Source organism: Xenopus laevis, chromosome 8S (genome assembly GCF_017654675.1).
Source record: "Xenopus laevis strain J_2021 chromosome 8S, Xenopus_laevis_v10.1, whole genome shotgun sequence".
Classification (NCBI taxonomy): Eukaryota; Metazoa; Chordata; class Amphibia; order Anura; family Pipidae; genus Xenopus; species Xenopus laevis.
The window spans coordinates 83,792,379-83,815,216 of NC_054386.1; the positions used below are offsets into that span (position 1 = coordinate 83,792,379).

Below are 22,838 nucleotides of genomic sequence, written 5' to 3' on the forward strand. Positions count from 1 at the left end.
ATCTCATTGTTTTTAAAGAAATGTTGTGTTAGCTGTCCATTTAAAGATACAGTTCAGAGTTCAAACCTGTTGGACAAGGACCGTGGCATTGAGCCGTGGCAGTAGCCTAAATCAGCCTGTGTCTATCCAGCTCAGCTATAACTTGTCACCCTCACCCACGACATGGACTCAATTCTCTAGGATTTTGTTCAACAGTGTTTACAGAAGCTGCTACTATTTTATCCTGCAGTGCAAGTAATAAGGTACGTGGCATAGAGTTGCTTTGCCTGAACTGTGTCTCGTTTGCCTTGTTCCTCATGCTGAAACATGAAAACAATCCAAGTGAGTTAGTCACCGTAGGAACGGTGGAATACTGTCAAACCTAGGAAATAAAAATACAGATTGCTATAAAGTTGGTGTTGCTTCAACAAACTTCCTGTGCGACCGATGAATATTTCTCTTTTGTGACTCCCACAGCCTTAGCAAAAGCTAAGTTTCTCACCTCCCCTTTTGTTTAACTGCCTCTCCCCCTCTTCTCCTCCTCCCTTTCAGAAGTATTGCTCTGTACTCCAGTTCTGATAGCTAGCTTCAGTTCTCTGACTGTCTCGCCCTGTCTCAACTGCCTCAGGAAGTCCCTGCTTTTCCTCCCAGCTAAAAGTTTTTGTTTAGAGAATAGAAAGTTGTGGAGGGAAAGAGGCAAACAGGGGAAGCAGAACACAGTAACAATCCGAAATACATACAGTCTGAAAGACAAACACGGTCGAGAAGGTCTTAAGTAAGGAACTTCAAGAAAGCCATATAGTCGGAATTGAAAAGAGACCATCTTTACCAAAAACTCAACAGAGACACCTTTAGACTAATCAGGTAAGTGAAATGCTTCTCTTAATAAGTATATATACCATGTTATTCATATGGTTTCTTTATTTTTTGGAAAAAACACTTAGGTATAGGCTAGTCTTCACAAAGAGCATAATCTGCATGTGCTCTGTTATAAATAAAATAGCCCCAAGTGACAGGGTTATCATTTGGAATGTTTGCTTTGTTTTGGTGTGGATGTTTGCATGCCTTTACTTAGCAAAAACATTTGACATAAGCATCTTTTAGACATTGTATTAAATTCTGCTGCTTTCTGGATCTGTAAATCATGAATTTGTCCTAAAGACATCCCCAGTGGTTTATGTCATCTAAAGAGAACCTGCAACAGAATAGGCTATTGAGACAAATTGCTATAAATAAAAAAAAAAATCCCGCACAGAAAAATGTTTGTTCTCCTAAGGTGCTTTCCTATTTGAAAAACAGACACGGCACTTATGTGCATGACTCCAACCATCCAGGGTGAGGTTCTGTTTTTTCATTGGGTCATCTTCTAAAAATTTGCAGAGGCACGCCACTGTTATTTTTCTATTAAATTATTCAACAAGGCCAGGAAGCAAATTAAGCATCAGAGATGATAGCATTTAGCCTGATAAAACACCTAATGTATATTTTCCTTTTAAAGGGATACTGTCATGGAAAAACATTTTTGTTCCAAAATACATCAGTTGATAGTGCTGCTCCAGCAGAATTCTGCACTGAAATCCATTTCTCAATGAGCAAAGAGCAAACAGATTTTTTTATATTCAATTTTGAAATCTGACATGGGGCTAGACATTTTGTCAGTTTCCCAGCTGCCCCAGTCATGTGACTTGTGCCTGCACTTTAGGATGGAACTACTTTCTGGTAGGGATGCACCAAATCCACTTTTTTGGATTCAGCCGAACCCCCGAATCCTTTGCGAAAGATTCGGCCAAATACCGAACCGAATCCAAACCCTAATTTGCATATGCAAATTAGGGGTGGGAAGGGCAAAATATTTTTTACTTCCTTGTTTTCTGACAAAAAGTCATGCAATTTTCCTCCCCACCCCTAATTTGCATATGCAAATTAGGATTCGGATTCGGTTCAGCCGGGCAGAAGGATTCGGCCGAATCCGAATCCAGCTGCAAAAGGCCGGACCCTGGCTGAATCCTGAACCGAATCCTGGATTCGGTGTATCTCTACTTTCTGGCAGGCTGTTATTTCTCCTACTTAATGTAACTGAATCAGTCTCAGTGGGACTTGGCTTTTACTATTAAGTGCTGTTCTTAGATCTATCTTGTGTTAGGGAGCTGTTATCTCGTTATCTTCCCATTGTTCTGTTGGGAAGGGAAAGGTGATATCACTCCAACTTGCAGTACAGCAGTAAAGAGTTACTGAAGTTTATCAGAGCACAAGTCACTTGACTGGGGGCAGCTGGGAAATTGACAATATGTCTAGCCCCATGTCAGATATCAAAATTGAATATTTGAAAAATGTATTTCAGTGCAGATCTGCTGGAGCAGCACTATTAACTGATGTGTTTTGAAAAAAACATGTTTTCCCATGACAGTATTCCTTTAAGGTACATTGTGGTCTAGGTGGGCCAGGACAGTAGCGTAACTAGAGGGGGGCGGGTCCTGGTGCGTGACGCATGGGCTGCGGGGGGGGCCCTGAGCGGGTGCGGGTGCGGGCCCTGGCCCACTCGCACCCCCTGCTCCCCCGGTAGTTCCGCCACTGGGCCAGGACAAACCAGCAGACATGTCACCTGGATGTCTCTGCTAATATTATGTATTTCATCCCAGAGTTGCTGTACCATAAATTGTTGATGATGGCATCATACATGCCACCCAATGCTTGTCTACTTTTATCTACTGCACTGGCTATAGGCCAGCAATAAGCAGGTGTGGCTGGCAAAATGTTTCCTTGCATTGTTCACCAAAGTGCTAGGGTTGCCACATGATCCCTTTTAACATTGTCTTCATATGAAAAGGCTGATTCGTTATTAGCATAAATGCATGCTGCAGACTGCACTGATTTCTATGCAGCTGTGAAACAAATGTATCGATACCAATGCTAATGTGCTCAGAAACTACCCCATAAGCTTGCGCTGAAGTCATCGGCAAGTACTTGAACCAGCCCCTTGACAAGCTGAGATGAAAGCTTGCATATTAAATAAATATTTTCACTTTATGGCCACTTTACAGATGAGATGGCAGCCCTGCTCCCACCATATATGGCTGCATCCAGGCGTCAAATCGTTAATTATTTTGGCAATTTTCAGCTTTTGAATTCGAGCGAAAAGTGGTGGTAAATTTGTATTTATCTGACTGTTACAGCTGTTTCTTTTTGCTCAGCAGTCATTCTAATAAATGATGTTTGTGCTGTTATGAATGATGCTTTTTTCTTTCCAGCTGCCAGAAGTTTTAGGAACAGGGGTTCTCAGACTACACCTTTATACCAGACAAGGGGTTCCTGTAACATTTCAGTAGTATGCAGTTCAGTTGCTTTGACCCTGCGAAGATTACCTTTCCCTTACATACTACACACCAAAATATTTAACATGTATTTTTATTTATTCATATTTGACTACAGTCTTCTACATTATATTAACTCCTGTTCATTAAAAATGTCATCAGGACTAGGTGTTGTCCTTTTAATAAATAATACATTTTCTCTCAGTGTAGCACAATTCTTATTTTTATCGCAATATAATCGTATCCTGGCAATACAAATACCTAAACATGTCTAGAAGTGCTTTATTTATATACAGAACTTATTTTACCAGCCCAGAGGTTCAGCAGCCCTATAACAGTAATGATGAATGCCTTCAAAAGGTGTCCAGAGCAGCTCATTTGATCTGGTTGGGCTGTCTTTTGCATGCCAGTGGCACAAGTTTAGAAATGATAGTGCTTTCCCAATATTGCATATGCCTCCTAGCATTCATTTCACTTGTATCTACCTGTTACAAGGCACATGAAACAGATTTCCATATAAAATGCACACTTCAGCATTGTGGGGAAAATACTCTCACCAGGGAAACTCAAATGCACCAGTTCTACTGAGGAAGGAGTGAGTAATAATTACATTGGGTGTGCTTGTTCACTGGCTGAAACCGATCGAAAATTAACTCTTTGAATTTTTGAACTACATTTGATTTCTCCTGTGTGTGTATTTGTGCGATTTAGGCAGTATAAACTTATTGATTATTGTTTTGTTCCATATTTTTGCATTGTAGAGCACTAGTGGAAAATTGGTTTGTTTTTCACTGAAGTATAAACAGGGTCTTTTTTCAAAGGGAGATACAATAAGTAGCTATAGATACAAACCCAACGTTTCCCTAAGAGACACACTGCTATTCCGGGAGATTAGTCGCCCAGCGACAAACGATTCTTCTTTGGGAGACTACTCTACCTGAACTGCCTTCCCGGCGTCTAGAATGTAAATCGCCGGCGGGGTGGCACTTGGAACACTTCGTTTTCTGGAGTCACTCGGAAACATCAGACGACTTCGGAAAGCCGTGGGAAGGCAGTTTGGGGGCAATTAGTCACAGGGGCGATCCTGGCCCCTCTCCGCTGCCTGAGGCAGCTTGGTGTTGCTGCCGCCCCCCTCCCCGGTGCGCTCATCTTTTTAGTCTGGGGGGTCCACGAGGGCGGCGGAAGGGGCCAGGACAATAGCGCAGAGAGAATAATTGCGTTCTCTGCGCTAGGAGAGCCGAATTTGGCTCTTAAAGTACCAGGAACGGCATTTTTACCGCCCCTGGTACCTAGTGGGACGCTTCCACCTGAGACGAGTTGCTTAACTTGCCTCATTGGTGGAGCGCCCCTGATTAGTTACCCGAAGAAGAAGCGATTTGTCGCTGAGTGACTAATCTCCCAAAATAGCAGCATGTGTCTCTGCCCTTAAACAAAGAGCAGCTAATTATACTGCGTGCTAACCTGTGAAATGGTAATTTGTCTTATCAGCTCCTTCTCTTCTCCATAGAACTAGGAAGTGGTTTATTATTATTATTTGAACTGCTTTCATTTTATTCTTTAGTACAAACAAATAAAAAAACGTAGCTATTAATTAAGAGAAAATGCAAAATGTATTTTAACACAAGCCCTACACAATCTCATGTTCAACTATGCAGTCCTTTTAATATACCTTGCCTTATATGGATTTCTGTTTTAATGCTGGCATGGCAGAATTGTTTACTTTAGCAGAGGCCTGAAAGTGTTGTAAACTAAATTTATGTTAGCAGTCGCAGTAGCAAACTTTCTGAAATAAAATCAAGTATTCTCTGTTTATTTCCATAGCCCTGCCATGAAATTCTGGCTGTTACTCACGCTACTTGTGTGTGTCTATGTGATCTACCTCCTGCTGGGGGCCTTGGTGATTTCAGTCATTGAGTCGCCATATGAGGCCAGCCTGCGAGATGAACTGAGACAACTCAAAAGTATCTTTCTCAATGAGAGCCCATGTGTTAATGTTAGTAGCCTGGAAGCCTTCTTGGAGAAAATAATCAATGCCAACAAGTATGGGGTGTCTGTCCTGCACAATGCTTCCAACGACAGCAAATGGGATATCGCATCTTCTCTGTTTTTTGCCAGTACTTTGGTGACCACTGTAGGTAAGTTTTAGGCCAGTTGACTTTGAGAGGTTTCTTTCTATATTTATAGTGAATAACATACCCTTTATTGCAAAATATAACTGTATTAGAAGTCAATGAAGAGTTTCATGAAGCTGATGGCCAAGTACTTTTATAAAGACCATAAAACTGTAAGACGGAGGATTAATTTTGTGAAACCAAGGTCTTCTATAACAGCTAATGGTGGGGGAGGATCAAGACTGTAGGTGAGACCAATGCCCAGGTCAAGAGGCAGGGAGGTGCTGCACATGAAAAATATGACTGGTGTTAAATAGTTAAGACCACATACACTGTTTGTTTATCTTGAAGTGGTATGGTGGCTTGCCAATTTTATGATCATAACTTTGTAACTAAAAACCCTTGTTTTCGAAAATACATGCATTTGCACAGATACTAAATTATTCATGGAACATGGGACCAAGGAAGGTGCATTATTTGATCCCCTCTCTTTTGAGTGCTTGTAGCCAATTTGGCCAGATCAACTGCACTTCCATTGTACTTTATATATTACTAAGCGCAGAGACACATGCAAAGATTCGTGGATGGCACTTGAATCGCTTTGTTTTCCGAAGTCGCCCGAAGTTGCTTCACAAGGAAAACTTTGGGTGACTTGGGAAAACGAAGTGCTCCCAGTGCCACCCCACCTGCGATGTAGAGTTTAGCTGGCGGAAAGGCAGTTCGGGGAGATTAGTCACTTGAAGAAGAGGCGATTTGTCGCCGGGAGACTAAATCTCCCCGAATCTTCGCGTGTATCTCTGCCGTAAGCCTTGGAGTATTCCAACAATTCCCTTTTTGTGTACTTCATTTTAATATACAGTAAATGTGATATATTAGTTAATATGCTCACAGCAATGTAATATTTGGCCAGGACTGGTGAATATATCATACAAAATGTGTTTTTTGTTTTTTTTTAATTGAAAAAAAACTTTCTGTCTACAAAGATGCTAATGTTGTAATCTGTAGGAGGAGCCTTTGGGGGAAAAGATTATGTATTTTTAAGGGGAAATAAATGAAAATAATCCTTATTAAGGAAGGGGAGAGTCACTCCCATTTAGTGAAGTGATCTTATGGCAATGACATGTTTAATTAATATAATGATCAGTCTCACGTAGGGAGTAGGGACAAAGGACCCTAAAGACAATTAAATTGGTAAAGGGTTAAAAGGTCATTTCCTTGTAGGAATAAGATGATGCAATTAAAGGATTCCAGCTAAGAACATTAGTTAGATTATGAGATATGGGGTTAATCCTTTCCAAACAAGAAATCCTACTAAACTTAAGTTCTCTCAAGCGAAATAAAATCCCAGTGGCAATGAAGCATATTAATGCAGCTTTACAAAGCCGTCTGCACCCTCCACACACACACACACACACCATTAACTCTTTGTCTGTACAGCCAGTCTCACAAACAACTTTTGGCAATTGGTGGCACATACAGCACTTGGCATGGCAACATCAATCATCCAATTGCTTCTTGGCTAAAGAAAGAAAACAGTATTTATATATTGTGCTGAATAAACCCATGTTTATCCCCTAGGCCTAGGGACTTTCTGAAACATTAAGATCTTAAACTGTTCAATCATCTCCTTGTGTTCAGGCAAAACAGCTTAGCTCTACAGTTTCATAATAGTATTAGGAAGAGTAAACACAGGAAGCCATATGATATCCTGGCCTGCAAAGACTAGCATGTACTCAGAGTTATGACATGCATATGCGCCAGCCTAGCCTAATTTCTAACCTGTTAAAGTCACTTGTTGGAATAAATGACATACTGAGAACAGTAGCTGATTGAAAAAATATATATTTTTTTAATAAATAGTGACTATTTGAAAGTGTGCTTATGTTAATATTTATAGATTGCTAACATTTTCACTAACTTCGAGTGAAGGATTCGAAGGTAAAAAACTTCGAATTCGAAGTTTTTTTGGGCTACTTCGACCATCGAATGGGCTACTTCGACCTTCGACTATGACTACGACTTTGAATCGAAGGATTCGAACTAAAAATCGTTCGACTATTCGACCATTCGATAGTCGAAGTACTGTCTCTTTAAAAAAAAACTATGACCCCCTAGTTCGCCATCTAAAAGCTACCGAAGTCAATGTTAGCCTATGGGGAAGGTCCCCATAGGCTTGCCTAACTTTTTTTGATCGAAGGATATTCCTTCGATCGTTGGATTAAAATCCTTTGAATCGTTTGATTCGTAGGATTTTATCGTTCGATCGAACTATCTGCGCTAAATCCTTCGACTTCGATATTCGAAGACGAAGGATTTTAATTCCTAGTCGAATATCGAGGGTTAATTAACCCTCGATATTTGACCCTTAGTGAATCGCCCCCTAAGAGTTTTTGTTACAATGCCCCAACAGCTACTCTATTGTTCTTATTTCTCTGTCTGTGACTGTTAATGAGTCCACCAACAATGAACTTCATTGAATGGATAAATAAACATTGAGAATTCATAAGACATTTATCTTGACATATTAGGGCAGAGACACACGGTCAGATTTGGGGAGATTAGTTTCCTCGTGAGGCAACTTCGGGCGACTTCGGAAAACGAAGCTCTCCGAGTGCCATCCTGCCGGCGATTTTCATTCTAGCCGACGGGAAGTCGCAGTTCGGGAAGATTAGTCACCCCGAAGAAGGTCGCCGGGCTACTAATCTCCCCGAATCTGACCGTGTGTCTCTGCCCTAAGGGTGGTGGCAGACGTGGCTGCTGGGGGAGATTAGTCGCTTTTCTTCGGGTGACTAATCTCCCCTAAATGCCTTCCCGCCTGCTAGAATGTAAATCGCTGGCGGGAAGGCACTTGGATCGCTTCAGCTTTCTGAATTTGCCTGAAGTTTCCTCGTGAGGCAACTTCGGGCAACTTCAGAAAACCAGATATATATATATGGTTTATCACCCTGGAATAATATTTAGGTAACACCATAGTTTTTTTTTTCTGGGAAGTGCACTGCCATTTATTGATCTGTTGCCTTTTTACACAAATTGTGTTGGTACTATGGTACAACCTATGCCAGGCATAGGAAATATATGGCCTTATCTTACAGTACTTATAGCCTTGTTTGTATTAGTAATATTCTGTGGCAATATGTAGGGATGTAGCGAACGTCGGAAAAAAAGTTCGCGAACATATTCGCGAACTTGCGCAAAAACGCGAGCGGTTCGCGAACGGTTCGCGAACCCCATAGACTTCAATGGGAAGGCGAACTTTAACATCTAGAAAAGACATTTCTGGCCAGAAAAATGATTTTAAAGTTGTTTAAAGGGTGCAACGACCTGGACAGTGGCATGCCAGAGGGGGATCAAGGGCAAAAATGTATCTGAAAAATCTGCCTGTGTGTGCTTGGAAGAGATAGTGTAGGGGGAGAGCTGTTAGTGATTTCAGGGACAGATGATAGTAAGTTTGCTGGCTAGTAATCTGCTTGATACTGCTCTGTATTGGAGGGACAGAAGTCTGCAGGGATTTGAGGGACATTTTAGCTTAGGTAGCTTTGCTGGCTAGTAATCTGCTGTTCTCTTTAAACAACTGCCATACGTTGACCTTGTAGGCATTGTTTGCCCAGTTTTTTTGGACGCAGCCACTGAAGCACAGTTGCCAGAAAAAATATGCCATATAAATGCTGAAAATAGTCATTTTTCGCCATACGTTGACCTTGTAGACATTGTTTGCCCAGTTTTTTTGGACGCAGCCACTGAAGCACAGTTGCCAGAAAAATTATGCCATATAAATGCTGAAAATATAAATTTTTTTGGTTGCAGCCACTGAAGCACAGAGGCCAGAAAAATTATGCCATATAAATGCAGAAAATATGCATTTTTTTGGTCGCAGCCACTGAAGCACAGTTGACAGAAAAATTATGCCATATAAATGCTGAAAATATAAACTTTTTTGGTTGCAGCCACTGAAGCACAGAGGCCAGAAAAATTATGCCATATAAATGCAGAAAACATGCATTTTTTTGGTCGCAGCCACTGAAGCACAGTTGACAGAAAAATTATGCCATATAAATGCTGAAAATATAAATTTTTTTGGTTGCAGCCACTGAAGCACAGAGGCCAGAAAAATTATGCCATATAAATGCAGAAAATATGCATTTTTTTGGTCGCAGCCACTGAAGCACAGTTGCCAGAAAAAATATGCCATATAAATGCTGAAAATAGTCATTTTTTGCCATATACGTTGAGTCAACGTATGGCAAAAAATGACTATTTTCAGCATTTATATGGCATATTTTTTCTGGCCTCTGTGCTTCAGTGGCTGCGGCCAAAAAAACTGGGCAAACAATGCCTACAAGGTCAACGTCGTTGACCTTGTAGGCATTGTTTGCCCAGTTTTTTTGGCCGCAGCCACTGAAGCACAGAGGCCAGAAAAAATATGCCATATAAATGCTGAAAATAGTCATTTTTTTGGTCGCAGCCACTGAAGCACAGTTGCCAGAAAAATTATGCCATATAAATGCTGAAAATATAAATTTTTTTGGTTGCAGCCACTGAAGCACAGAGGCCAGAAAAATTATGCCATATAAATGCAGAAAATATGCATTTTTTTGGTTGCAGCCACTGAAGCACAGAGGCCAGAAAAATTATGCCATATAAATGCAGAAAATATGCATTTTTTTGGATGCAGCCACTGAAGCACAGTTGCCAGAAAAAATATGCCATATAAATGCTGAAAATAGTCATTTTTTGCCATACGTTGACCTTGTAGACATTGTTTGCCCAGTTTTTTTGGTTGCAGCCACTGAAGCACAGAGGCCAGAAAAAATTAAACCAGTAGGGTTTGCACCCTAGTTTGTAACGGTGGCGGAGGGAGGAGGAGGACGCTAAAGGACAGCTGTGTGTGGAGTCATGAGGCTTGAAGAGAAGGACAGCTGCATAGAAGTCAGAACAAGTCTTCCGGCGTGCAGTAACCCTCCGAGATCCACCCCTCATTCATTTTAATAAAGGTCAGGTAATCGACACTTTTGTGACCTAGGCGAGTTCTCTTCTCAGTTACAATCCCTCCTGCTGCACTGAAGGTCCTTTCTGAGAGCACACTTGAGGCTGGGCAAGACAAGAGGTTCATGGCAAATTGTGACAGCTCTGGCCACAGATCAAGCCTGCGCACCCAGTAGTCCAGGGGTTCATCGCTCCTCAGAGTGTCGATATCTGCAGTTAATGCCAGGTAGTCCGCTACCTGCCGGTCGAGGCGTTCTTTGAGGGTGGATCCAGAAGGGTTGTGGCGCTGCCTTGGACAGAAAAACATTTGCATGTCTGACGTTACAGACTGGCCAAAGGGCTTTGTCCTTGCAGGTGTGCTCGTGGCAGGATTACTGGCACCTCTGCCCCTGGAATGTTGATGAGTTCCTGAAGTGACATCACCCTTAAAAGCATTGTACAACATGTTTTGCAGGCTGGTTTGTAAATGCCACATCTTTTCGGACTTGTGGTATGTTGGTAACATTTCTGACACTTTATGCTTGTACCGAGGGTCTAGTAGCGTTGCGACCCAGTACAGGTCCTTCTCCTTAAGCCTCTTGATACGGGGGTCCTTCAACAGGCATGACAGCATGAAAGACCCCATTCTCACAAGGTTGGATGCAGAGCTATCCATCTCCGCTTCCTCATTATCAAGGACTGCATCATCCACGGTCTCCTCCCCCCAGCCACGTACAAGACCAGGGGTCCCCAAAAGGTCACCACTAGCCCCCTGGGAAGCCTGCTCCTGTTGGTCCTCCTCCTCCTCCTCCACAAAGCCACCTTCCTCCTCTGACTCCACTTCTGGCACCTCTCCCTGCGTTGCAGCAGGTGCCTGGGTTCGTTCTGGTGATTCCGACCAGAAATCGTGCGCTTCCAGCTCCTCGTCACGCTGGTCTACAGCCTCATCTGTCACTCGTCGCACGGCACGCTCCAGGAAGAAAGCGAAGGGTATTAGGTCGCTGATGGTGCCTTCGGTGCGACTGACCATATTTGTCACCTCTTCAAAAGGTCGCATGAGCCTGCAGGCATCGCGCATAAGCACCCAGTAACGGGGGAAAAAAATCCCCAGCTGTGCAGATCCAGTCCTACCACCCAGTTCAAAAAGGTACTCGTTGACGGCCCTTTGTTGTTGCAGCAGACGTTCCAACATAAGGAGCGTTGAATTCCAGCGAGTCTGGCTGTCAGAAATCAAACGCCTGACTGGCATGTTGTAGCGCTGCTGAATGTCAGCAAGGCGTGCCATGGCTGTGTAGGAACGTCTGAAATGGGCCGACACCTTTCTGGACTGGGTGAGAACGTCCTGGAATCCTGGGTACTTGGAGACAAAACGTTGGACTATTAAATTTAACACATGTGCCATGCAGGGCACATGTGTTAAATTGCCTAGTCTCAACGCTGCCAACAGATTGCTTCCATTGTCACACACCACTTTTCCGATCTGCAGTTGGTGTGGGGTCAGCCACCGATCGGCCTGTGACTGCAGAGATGACAGGAGTACAGATCCGGTATGGTTTTTGCTTTCCAGGCACGTCATCCCCAAGACAGCGTGACAACGGCGTACCTGGCACGTCGAATAGCCTAGGGGGAGCTGGGGGTGCACAGGTGTGGAGGAGGAGAAGGAGGACCCAGCAGCAGAGTAAGAAGAAGAAGAAGACGAGGTAGAGAGCGATGGAGGAGTAGAGGTGGTGGCAGAACCGCGTGCAATCCGTGGCGGTGACACCAACTCCACTGTTGTTGTTGAGCTACCCATTCCCTGCTTCCCAGCCATTACCAAGTTCACCCAGTGGGCAGTGTAGGTGACATACCTGCCCTGACCATGCTTGGAGGACCATGCGTCAGTAGTCATATGGACCTTTGGCCCAACACTAAGTGACAGAGATGCGGTAACTTGGCTCTGCACATGTTGGTACAGGTGTGGTATTCCCTTTTTAGAAAAAAAATTGCGGCTGGGTACCTTCCACTGCGGTGTCCCAATTGCTACAAATTTGCGGAAGGCCTCAGAGTCCACCAGCTGGTATGGTAAAAGCTGGCGGGCTAAGAGTGCAGACAAGCCAGCTGTCAGACGCCGGGCAAGGGGGTGACAGTCAGACATTGGCTTCTTACGCTCAAACATGGCCTTCACAGAAACTTGGCTGGTGGCAGATGACTGGGAATGGGAACAGGTGGTCAAGGTGGAAGGCGGAGTGGAGGGTGGTTCAGACGGGTCAAGGAGAGCAGAGGTAGAGCAGTAAGATGCTGGACCAGAAGGAGTGTGGCTTTTAGTTTGCCTGTTGCCTTTGAGGTGTTGCTCCCAAAGTGCTTTGTGCTTGCCGCTCATGTGCCTTCGCATAGAAGTTGTACCTATGTGGCTGTTGGGCTTACCAAGGCTCAGTTTCTGACTGCACTCATTGCAAATTACAATGCTTTTGTCAGAGGCACACACATTAAAAAAATCCCACACTGCTGACTTTTTGGAAGTGTGCGATCTGGCGGTAACAGTAGAAGTTGGCGGAGTTGGCGGTATTGGCGGCAATGGCGGGTGCGTTGGCCGGCTGAACACAGGTGCCGATACATGTTGTTGCCCTGCTGATCCCTGCGGGCTGTCCTCCCTGCTTCTTCTAAGTCTTATTCTCCTACTGCCTCTCTGACTCTCCGTCTCTCCATCTGAACTACCCTCCTCTTGCTCTCTTCTACTAGGCACCCACAAAACATCAATCTCCTCATCATCATTCTCCTCAGATGCATCAATTTCTTCTGACACATCACAGAAGGAAGCAGCAGCGGGGACCTCCTCCTCATCACTCATTATGTCCATCTCTATCGTGTTCTCTGCCAGAATTAAATCTGGTGTAAGGTCCTCATCTCCTTCATCTTCTTCTGGCAATAATGGTTGCGCATTACTCAGTTCAAGAAACTCATTGGAAAATAACTCCTCTGACCCCAGTGAAGAAGGGGCACCGGTGGTGGAGGAAGTGTTACGTGGGGTGGCCATAGCAGTGGAGGATGAGGAGGATGTTGTGGTAAAGTTAGAAACGGTAGAGGATGGGGTGTGCTGTGTAAGCCAGTCAACTACCTCTTCAGCATTTTGGGAGTTCAGGGTCATTGGCTTTTTAAAACTGGGCAATTTGCTAGGGCCACAGGATTGCATAGCAGCACGGCCCCTAGCACGGCCTCTGCGTGGCGGCCTGCCTTTGCCTGGCATTATTTTTAAAAAAACAACAACAACAACAAAAACTCAGTTGGTTTTTCTGGAAACGATAATACACACAGCTCGATGGCGGGTTGAAGAAAACAGTGTGCAAATAATGCCTACAAGGCCAACGTATACACTACTACAGCGGTGGATACGGATTACGTAAAATATATGAATGCTGCTTGAAAAAAGTGACTCCGGTGTTTTTTCTGGAGACGGTAATATTATGGATATTTAGACAGAATGGGAACAAGGTCACACAGCTCGATGGCGGGTTGAAGAAAACAGTGTGCAAATAATGCCTACAAGGCCAACGTATACACTACTACAGCGGTGGATACGGATTACGTAAAATATATTATGGCTGCTTGAAAAAAGTGACTCCGGTGTTTTTTCTGGAGACGGTAATATTATGGATATTTAGACAGAATGTGAACAAGGTCACACAGCTCGATGGCGGGTTGAAGAAAACAGTGTGCAAATAATGCCTACAGGGCAAATAATGCCTAAAAGGTCAACTTATACACTACTACAGCGGTAGTAAAATAAAAAAAAGTAAAATAAAAAAAAATGAATATTAAAAAAAAAAAATTAAAGTTGGTGCTGCTGAACTACTAGGAGCAGCAGATTAGCACACCAGTCCCACTCCCCAACACTGCTAGACTAATAGCACTGGGCTCTTATAGTAGTAGTAGTAGTAGTAGTAGTAGTAAAACAACAAAAAAATAAATAAAAGCAGTCCTTACAAGGACTACTGTTATTGCAGCAGTCAGCAGATGAGATCAGAAGCAGGACAGCTGCCCACTGCAGCTACATACAGAGCACTGCAGTAGAAGGTAGATTACTAGCCAGCAAAGCTACCTAAGCTTAAATGTCCCTCAAACCCCTGCAGACTTCTGTCCCTCCAATAACAGAGCAGTATCAAAACGATTACTAGCCAGCAAACTTTCAACTGTCCCTGAAATCACTAACAGGCAGCAGCTCTCTCCCTACACTATCTCTTCAGCACACACAGGCAGAGTGAAAAAACGCTGCAGGGCTTCGGTTTTTATAGGGAAGGGGAGTGGTCCAGGGGAGAGCTTCCTGATTGGCTGCCATGTACCTGCTGGTCTGGGGTGAGAGGGCAAAAAAAAGTGCCAACAATGGCGAACCCAAAATGGCGAACGTCGCGCGACGTTCGCGAACTTCCGGCGAGCGCGAACACCCGATGTTCGCGCGAACAAGTTCGCCGGCGAACAGTTCGCGACATCTCTAGCAATATGCAGCACTGTCTCCGAGGTGCTCTTTTCAAACAAAATCTTGTAAAATGTAAATTTATTTTCCTTTATAATATTATAGTCTTATAGACCTAAATAGGAACCGAAAAACAATACTGTGCCACAACATTACACAATAGCATGTATTTCAGCATCTTACTCTGTAATTAGAATTCTTTTAACTACCTGTCATGTATCTAATGTCTCAACTCAGTGGTCACAGAGGACAAACAGGGATTTGAATAACAGGTAATAAGTATGGGGCTTGAGGACTGACCATAATGAGAGTAACAGGTTTTTCTTTGTTAGTTGTTTATTTTTTTTTAATTAAAATATTACACTGTCTGATAGGGAGACACAAATAATTTATGCAGATCCTGTTCAGAGTTAGGCACTAGAATCCTGTTTGATGATCACTTTGGCACCTAGTGCTAAATACGGAAGTAGCGTGTGTGAAGGAAATAAACGAACGTGGCATTTTGTCTCCTTACTGTTGTGGGTGCTGAGAATAGCTGCAGGTAAAACACTCAAATCATATAAATATGTGTGGAGGCATTTTTAAGCTATTAAGGGGGATACTTCTTAAGACTACAATTTTTCTCATTATTTTAGAAATAAAAATTAGACATAAATCCCAACCACTATTTGACATAACTTACTAAAAAGAAAGTCAACCATGAAAAATGTTAATATACTTTTTTTTCAGTAAGCTGGTTTCAGTTTGTTAATTGGCTTGTCAGTATACAAGTAGTTCAGCCATCAGTGTCAGAGTCCTGTATTCTAGTGCTACAATTAAAGCCTAAATCACTTATTTAAAATCCTAAAACACATATTTATCTTCCAATCCTAAAACACATATTTACCTTTTACAAAAGATCACTTTGCAAAAAGATGTATTCATTTATTTCTGTGGTTAGAATCTAGATCTAATTTTGTATTTACTAAGCAGACTGTGGTATGGAATTTCTCTAACACCCTGATTTCCTGCCCTTCATTACCATAGCAAACAAAGTGACTGGTGTAATGGAAATCAGCATGTCCCTGTTTGATGGATATACATGTATCTGAGAAACTTACAATAAGGTCATTCATGAAAATTATTTGGTCTTTAACAATTTGTTTCACTTAAAAATGTGCTATTAGCAAAGAAGTGCCAAAGGTCTTGGGATTGTCTGGCACCTTACAGCAAGTGGTGCAGATAAAACACTAAAATGGAAGGCAGTATTAGAGGCCCATTTATTAAAGGTCGAATGTTAGTGGTATTAAGAGATTTTTGAAACCATGATTAAGGGGGTTATTTATCAAAGTCCGAATTTATCTCAATATTTTCTGCTACAAACCCCGAACAAATACACCTATTTATTATTACATTTTCCCAAAAATTTGCTTTGCGGGAAAAAAATCAGATTTCAAGATTTCTTCAGATTTTTTATCTGATTTTCATGATTTTTCCGTATTTTTTACCTGAAAACTCAGGAGCAAAAAGTCCAAAAATGTTGGGGTATTGCACGAAACCCAGCGCACATTGAAAAATCATTGGGACTTCTCCGATTGAATTATATGCAATCTCGACAGGTCTGAAATGCCGGGTTTTTCCGATTCGGACTTTCCATCCTCTGGGTTTAATAAATTCTGAAAAAATTTAGATTTTTTAAAAGTCCGATTTTGTAAAAAAAATCATGAATTTTGTAAATAACCCCCTAAATGTAATTTCTTTAAAACCAGGGATGTTGTGAACGTTTATTAAAAGAGCCAAATATAAAAAGCACTGATGGAAAATAATGTTTAATGATACGCTAAAAAATATGAAAATCCCTGAAACTTTGCAAATATTACTTTTGGCTTTAAGTCTCACCACTTTTTGACATTGTGAAAGGATATACTTTAATTCACTAGAATAATCCACATTATACATTCTGTTGGCTTCTGATATTAAACAAACTCAGTTTATTTAGATTGTAAAGCATGAGATATTATCACCACATTAGCATTTAACTAGTAAACATGCAATTGACAGGTCAATGTGTACTTATATGATTGAAACAGTATTTATTGTTTTCTTCTTCACAAGCAAATGTTGAACTTCAGTTTTATTTTTCAGAAATTAACAGCACTTATTTCATTACAACTTTTTTACCCATTTCCTCAAGTTACTCTTTATATGAAATCATTGAGACTGAGCGTGTGTGTTTGGTTCTAACCTTTATTCTTCATTGAATATTCTGTGTTTATAAAATAGTTGTCCTATGACTCACAATGTGACCATGGGTTATGTCCCAGTCCATCTGAATGCTGACATTTCATGATGTAGGACCGAGGCTTTGAGTCTCTTCCTTTCCTGGGATTGAAACTGTGCTCCGCAGGGTTAGAGTACACACAGGGGCATATTTACTTAGGGTCGAATATCGAGGGTTAATTAACCCTTGATATTCGACTGTCGAAGTTAAACCCTTCGACTTCGAATATCGAAGTCGAAGGATTTACCGCTATTCCTACGATCGGATGATTGAAGGAATAATCGTTCGAACCATTGAATCCTTTGAATTGAACGATTCGAGGGATTATAATCCATCGATCGAATGATTTTCCTTCGATCACAAATTGGCTAGAAAGCCTATGGGGACCTTCCCCATAGGCTAACATTGAGGTTTGGTAGGTTTTAGGTGGCGAAGTAGGGGGTCGAAGTTTTTTTTAAAGAGACAGTACTTCGACTATCGAATGGTCGAATAGTCGAACGATTTTTAGTTTGAATCGTTCGTTTCGAAGTCGAAGTCGTAGTCAAAGGTCGAAGTAGCCAAAAAAATACTTCGAAATTCGAAGTATTTTTTATTCTATTCCTTCACTCGAGCTAAGTAAATGTGCCCCCCAAATTTTGAATGGAATTTAGGTGATCATGAAACATTAAAAAAATAGATTTTTTTTTTAAAACTAATATCTTGCAGATCATGGGGATAATAGAGTGTTTTTAACGAAAAAAAAAAAATGAGAACTGTTACTGCAAGTGAATATCAAAGCATGTTTTTACTATGACAAACAAACAGGACCTTATTAAAGAACATATGTGCTATGTTGCACAAGTAACAGTAAATAATCAATTAATTTTAATCAGTCTACTACAAATTAGAAAATAAAATAAAATAAAATAAAAATCAGTTCAGTTGCTGTATATAACTGCACTTGTGCATATTTGTGCCTATGTTGGTGAGTCAGTTCAATAATCTTCCAGAATTAATCCTTGTTTATATTAACTGAAAGTGCTTGATGAACTTGTTTGTTAGCAATATATGCATTTTTATAAGAAGTGATACATTCCTTTATCGTTTTTATTGCTAAATGGTCACAGTTCTCCTAAGCAAACCTACTATATCCAGTATTGCTGAACAGAGAAGTGACAAAATATCCTGCTATCTGGCCCTGGCATTTCAAGTACACAGAGGCCCAAACAGCCCAATACATAGTGACTGTCTATGGCATTTTATAGCAGCTCCTCTTGTATTTGCCAGAACCCAGTCTGGCTAGAGAAGACAAATATAATCCATAGGTTTACTCATACAGAAATCCTGTGTGATTGTTTTTTTTTCTCTTGTTTTCAAATAAGAAATCAATATACAACTTCAAATAACAGATTTCCCTTTTTATTTTTAATCTAATTGATGTCTTTCTTTATTATTCTATAGGTTATGGATACACCACTCCCTTAACAGACTCTGGCAAAGCATTCTGCATTTTCTATGCACTCATTGGTGTGCCATTTACTATGCTGGTGCTCAGCTCATTTGTCCAGCGCCTGATGGTCTTGTTTACCCACAAGCCAATACACTACTTGCAGGTGCACAGAGGTTTGGACCGAAAGATGGTCACTCAGTATCACTTCTTTCTCCTGTTACTTATAGTTTTGGTTTTCTTCCTCATCATTCCATCTGCAATTTTTAACACCATAGAAACTACATGGAGTTTCCTGGATGCTTTTTACTTCTGTTTTATTTCCCTATGCACCATTGGACTGGGGGATTATGTCCCAGGAGAGCAGAATGACCAGTTGCTCCGGAAGCTCTACAAGGTGTCTGTGGCCTGTAAGTACTAAGAGCTGGATAAGTGGGGTGTGGTGTTTTCATAGGTTTATTTAAAGGCCAAGGCCTCAGAAAAATATGTGCGCAATGTATCTAGCATGTTTTATTAAGAACCAAAGGGACTGTGCGAGACTGTGCACCTTTTAAGGCCATTCTGTATTTTATGTCTGGAGATGGGTTCCAAACATCCAAGGCCCACCCACACTTGCTTATTGTATTAATTTCAATTGAAAACTTTTTTAATCCTATAACTCCGAAAACCTTGAAAGGGGTTTGAACTAGTATGAACTAGTTAAAAAAAGTTATAAAAAAATGTAATTGACTTATTATGGTTTGCTATAAATCGCTTAATTAAGGTATTATTGTACTGGCTGGATATTGCATTCAGTTCCTAAAACCTCACCTAATTATATTATAGTAAAACAGAATATATACAATGTCTAAAATATGCAAGAAAAAGTTGTTTTATATACCTACAAAAATTTTCCACAAGTTTTCATATTCATTTGGCCACTGAGGGGCAGATTTATCTATTTTCAAGAATAGCCCTTTTCCCATTTAGACCTCTAAAATATTTTTATTTAAATATATAAAATATTTTTATTTAAATATATGATATATTTTATTTAAATATATGTATATACTCGTGTATAAGCCGACCCGAGTATAAGCCGAGGTACCTAATTTTACCTATGAAAACCAGAAAAACTTATTGACTCGAGTATAAGCCTAGACACAACTCAGAAAAGTCTCAGAAATATCAAACAGTCGGTTTAATGTTAAAAATCAAGCCATGATGCTTGAAACATTAATTCATAGTACAATGATAAAAAAAACCTCTGGTAGATGAAATAGATATATTAAGAAGACAGCTGCCTTACCGGTAAATTTGCTCAAATGGGAGGGGAGAGTCAGGAAGCTGCTCCCTGTAGTAGGCGCTGATCGCCTTCAAAGAGTTGTTAGTGGGTGGGAGGGGAAGCTGCTCTCTGCTGCTGGGCCCCTTCAAAGTTTAATCGATCGCTGGGGTAGGGGCAGCCCGGAGATGCTGGCAGGCAGAAGGGGAGAGCCGGGGATACTGCTTCCTGCAGCCGGCGCCGGGCCCCTCCAAGATTTTTTGCGGGGGCCGGCCCAGAGTTGTTACGGCCCGGAGTTGTCGCTGAGCTGATGACGTCAGCGTGCGCACCACCGGCAGCGTGACACACACTCCTTGCGCTGTTGCGCTTTTCTTCGCGGCGTGTTTCTGGCTGGGAGGGGGATGTTCCTTGTTGGCTCCTTAGGATCGGGGTCCCATGGATGGGTTGCGGGCCTACAAATTCACCGGTAAGGCAGCTGACCCGCGTATAAGCCGAGGTAGGATTTTCAAGCACATTTTGGGTGCTGAAAATCTCGGCTTATACGCGAGTATATACGGTATTTTGTGTTTAAAAGAAGGTCTTTCTTTAGGCATCAGTTACTGTTTTTTTTTCACAAGCAGAATTTTTTTCCCACAATCCTGTTTTCTTTCATAAATAAAGTGCATGTTGCCTAAAACCTATTTTTGGAAAAACAGTAACTAATGCCTGAAATCCCATGTTAAAGAACTTGCTTCCGTTTTTTAGCCTTCGTATTCCCCAAAACTGTTCCTTACTGCTTTAATCATTGATGTTTCCAGTCAAAAATATAATCTTGTTTTAAATAAGACACTTTCAAAATACTGTATAATCAATTAAAAATTCTGTACAGTTTATGAAATAATCATGTTACTCCTCAGTATCTTACACTCAGCAACCTGTCACTCTCAATCAGGCCCAGATTTGTGGCAAGGCCAGAAATTAAATGTAGATAGTAGCATTTAAGGTTTCATAATTAGGTTGGGTGTCATTTTTATAGTCAAATTTAGAATTCTTATGGAGGCTAAAATTTTTATGCAGTATTTGATTTTTCAAGTATTATTAAATCAATACACTGATATTGGGTAAAAGGTTTAGCCATTTCTCTGTCTTGCATAAGAGAAATTCAAGCTGATAATTAAGCAGGTATTTTGTGGTCAGGTGGTGGTGGTTTATTCATCCAATATAACTATGAAGCTTTCATGTTAGGACATGCATGGCCATTTATAGAAAGAACCTGGACTGGTAGACAACCTCTTAAACTTTACACAACACCCAGAAAGATTCATAGGCCCCATAGGCTGCAAGTCATGTTGTCCTTGGTATCTAATTGCTGTATAAAATGACCTATATTTTGACTTTAGACATTAAAATGAATACATTTGAAACAAAACTCTAACACATTTAGTAATTAGAAAGTAATCTTAATGATTTAATGACCAATTTATAGTACTCTCACCTCTGCGCCCATTCTTGCTTCTTTTAACTTTATATTTCACCAACTCTTCACATCTGCTTGATAATCAAAAATACTTAAAGGAGAAGGAAAGGTTAAAACGAAGTAAGCTTTTATCAGAAAGGCCTATTTAAATACACCTCAAAGTAATGCTGCTCTGAGTCCTCGAAATAGAGAATTTCTTTCCTTCTATTGTGTACAGATGGGCTTCTGTATCAGACTTCCTGGCTTCAGCTTACACCTCTTTGCCCTGGGCGTGAGCATGCTCAGTTTGCTCCTCTCTCCATCTCCCCTTCCCTTTCCCTCCCTCCTCCCCTCCCTGCTGTAATCTGAGCCCAGAGCTATGAGTGAGCAGGGAGGGACTCAGGCAGGAAGTGATGTCACACCAAGCTAATATGGCAGCTGTATCCTTAACAAAGAGAGCTTCTAGAGCTTTTTGCTCAGGTATGGTAAAGCATTCTACAGAATAAATATAGTGTTATAGCTTGCACTATTGTGGCTAATCTATTGGTAATACACTGCCTCAGTAGCTTTCCTTCTTCTTTAAAACTATTCTATATTTTATTCTAGCAGACAGAAATACTTAGTTTTTCCTAGAAGAATGTACTTGTTTCCTGTATAAACCTGGGTTGCCATATTCCCAAACTTGCTGTGTGTTTGTTTTTCCGATAACTGAGAGAAGTAGTAGCAACAAAGCACATGGGCAGTATGTAAGACAGAGGAAAATATTACTTTCTGCTTTTGCAATATGGGGTTAGCAATAAATATGTGCAAGTGTGGTTTGTATACTCAATAAAGATTTTGCTGGTGTTTATTCAAAATGTTTTCCTTTATAGAAATTTCACAGCAACAAAATGTGTACACAACCATATTTTCTCTCTTACCTAATTTCTCTGAAATTTATTTTTCAACAGTCTACCTGTTTGTTGGCCTCATGGCCATGCTGCTGATTGTCCAGACATTCCACAAAGCTTCTGATCTTCATGGACTCACTGACATCTTTTACCTTCCTCGTTTGCAAGATCAAGATGACCAAGAACCCATCCTGGAAACCACTGACTACTCAACGAAAGACTTGGAACCAAAAAGACGGCTTGCAACAGAGTCCCAACCGGACTACTCATCTATCAATCGGTAACACCAGCTGGTGGCCAGAAACTTTCTATAGTTGCCTTTTAAGATTAATTGGATTGCTAACCTGTATTATGAATAACTGATGTTCAACCTCCACCCTGACTCTCTGATGACTAAAGAAAAATGACTTATCTCTCTTCAGCATGGATAGTCTATGGTTTAAAATGAGACCCTGTAACCTCATCAGCATAACTTGAGTAAAGTATCAAATGGTAACATGTTTTTAAATATAGCATGTTTCATATAATATAGCGAATAAAGTAAAATATAAGGATATTATAAGTCACGAGGAGTTCCATGACTTTGGCCTCATGCTTTTATACAGGTCATGAAACTCAGAGGTTACTTATAATATCCGTATATTTTCCGACAAGGGGTACTTTATTTATTATAATATACAGGTTTTAGTGAGTCATGTAACAAAAATGACATCATTAAGAGCTGTTATAAGAATATAATCTACTGGATATTCATGG

General features: G+C 41.0%; 1 protein-coding gene across 1 annotated transcript; it reads left to right on the forward strand.

Annotated features, from left to right (window-relative positions):
• The first annotated feature begins 585 nt into the window (after nucleotides 1-585).
• On the forward strand, nucleotides 586-22,578 carry kcnk6.S (potassium channel, two pore domain subfamily K, member 6 S homeolog). The gene is given in 4 exon segments (NM_001096874.1): nucleotides 586-843; nucleotides 5,112-5,425; nucleotides 18,511-18,906; nucleotides 22,143-22,578. Coding segments are annotated over 3 exon segments (927 nt in total). The 5' UTR covers nucleotides 586-843; nucleotides 5,112-5,118; the 3' UTR covers nucleotides 22,367-22,578.
• The last annotated feature ends 260 nt before the right edge of the window (nucleotides 22,579-22,838 follow it).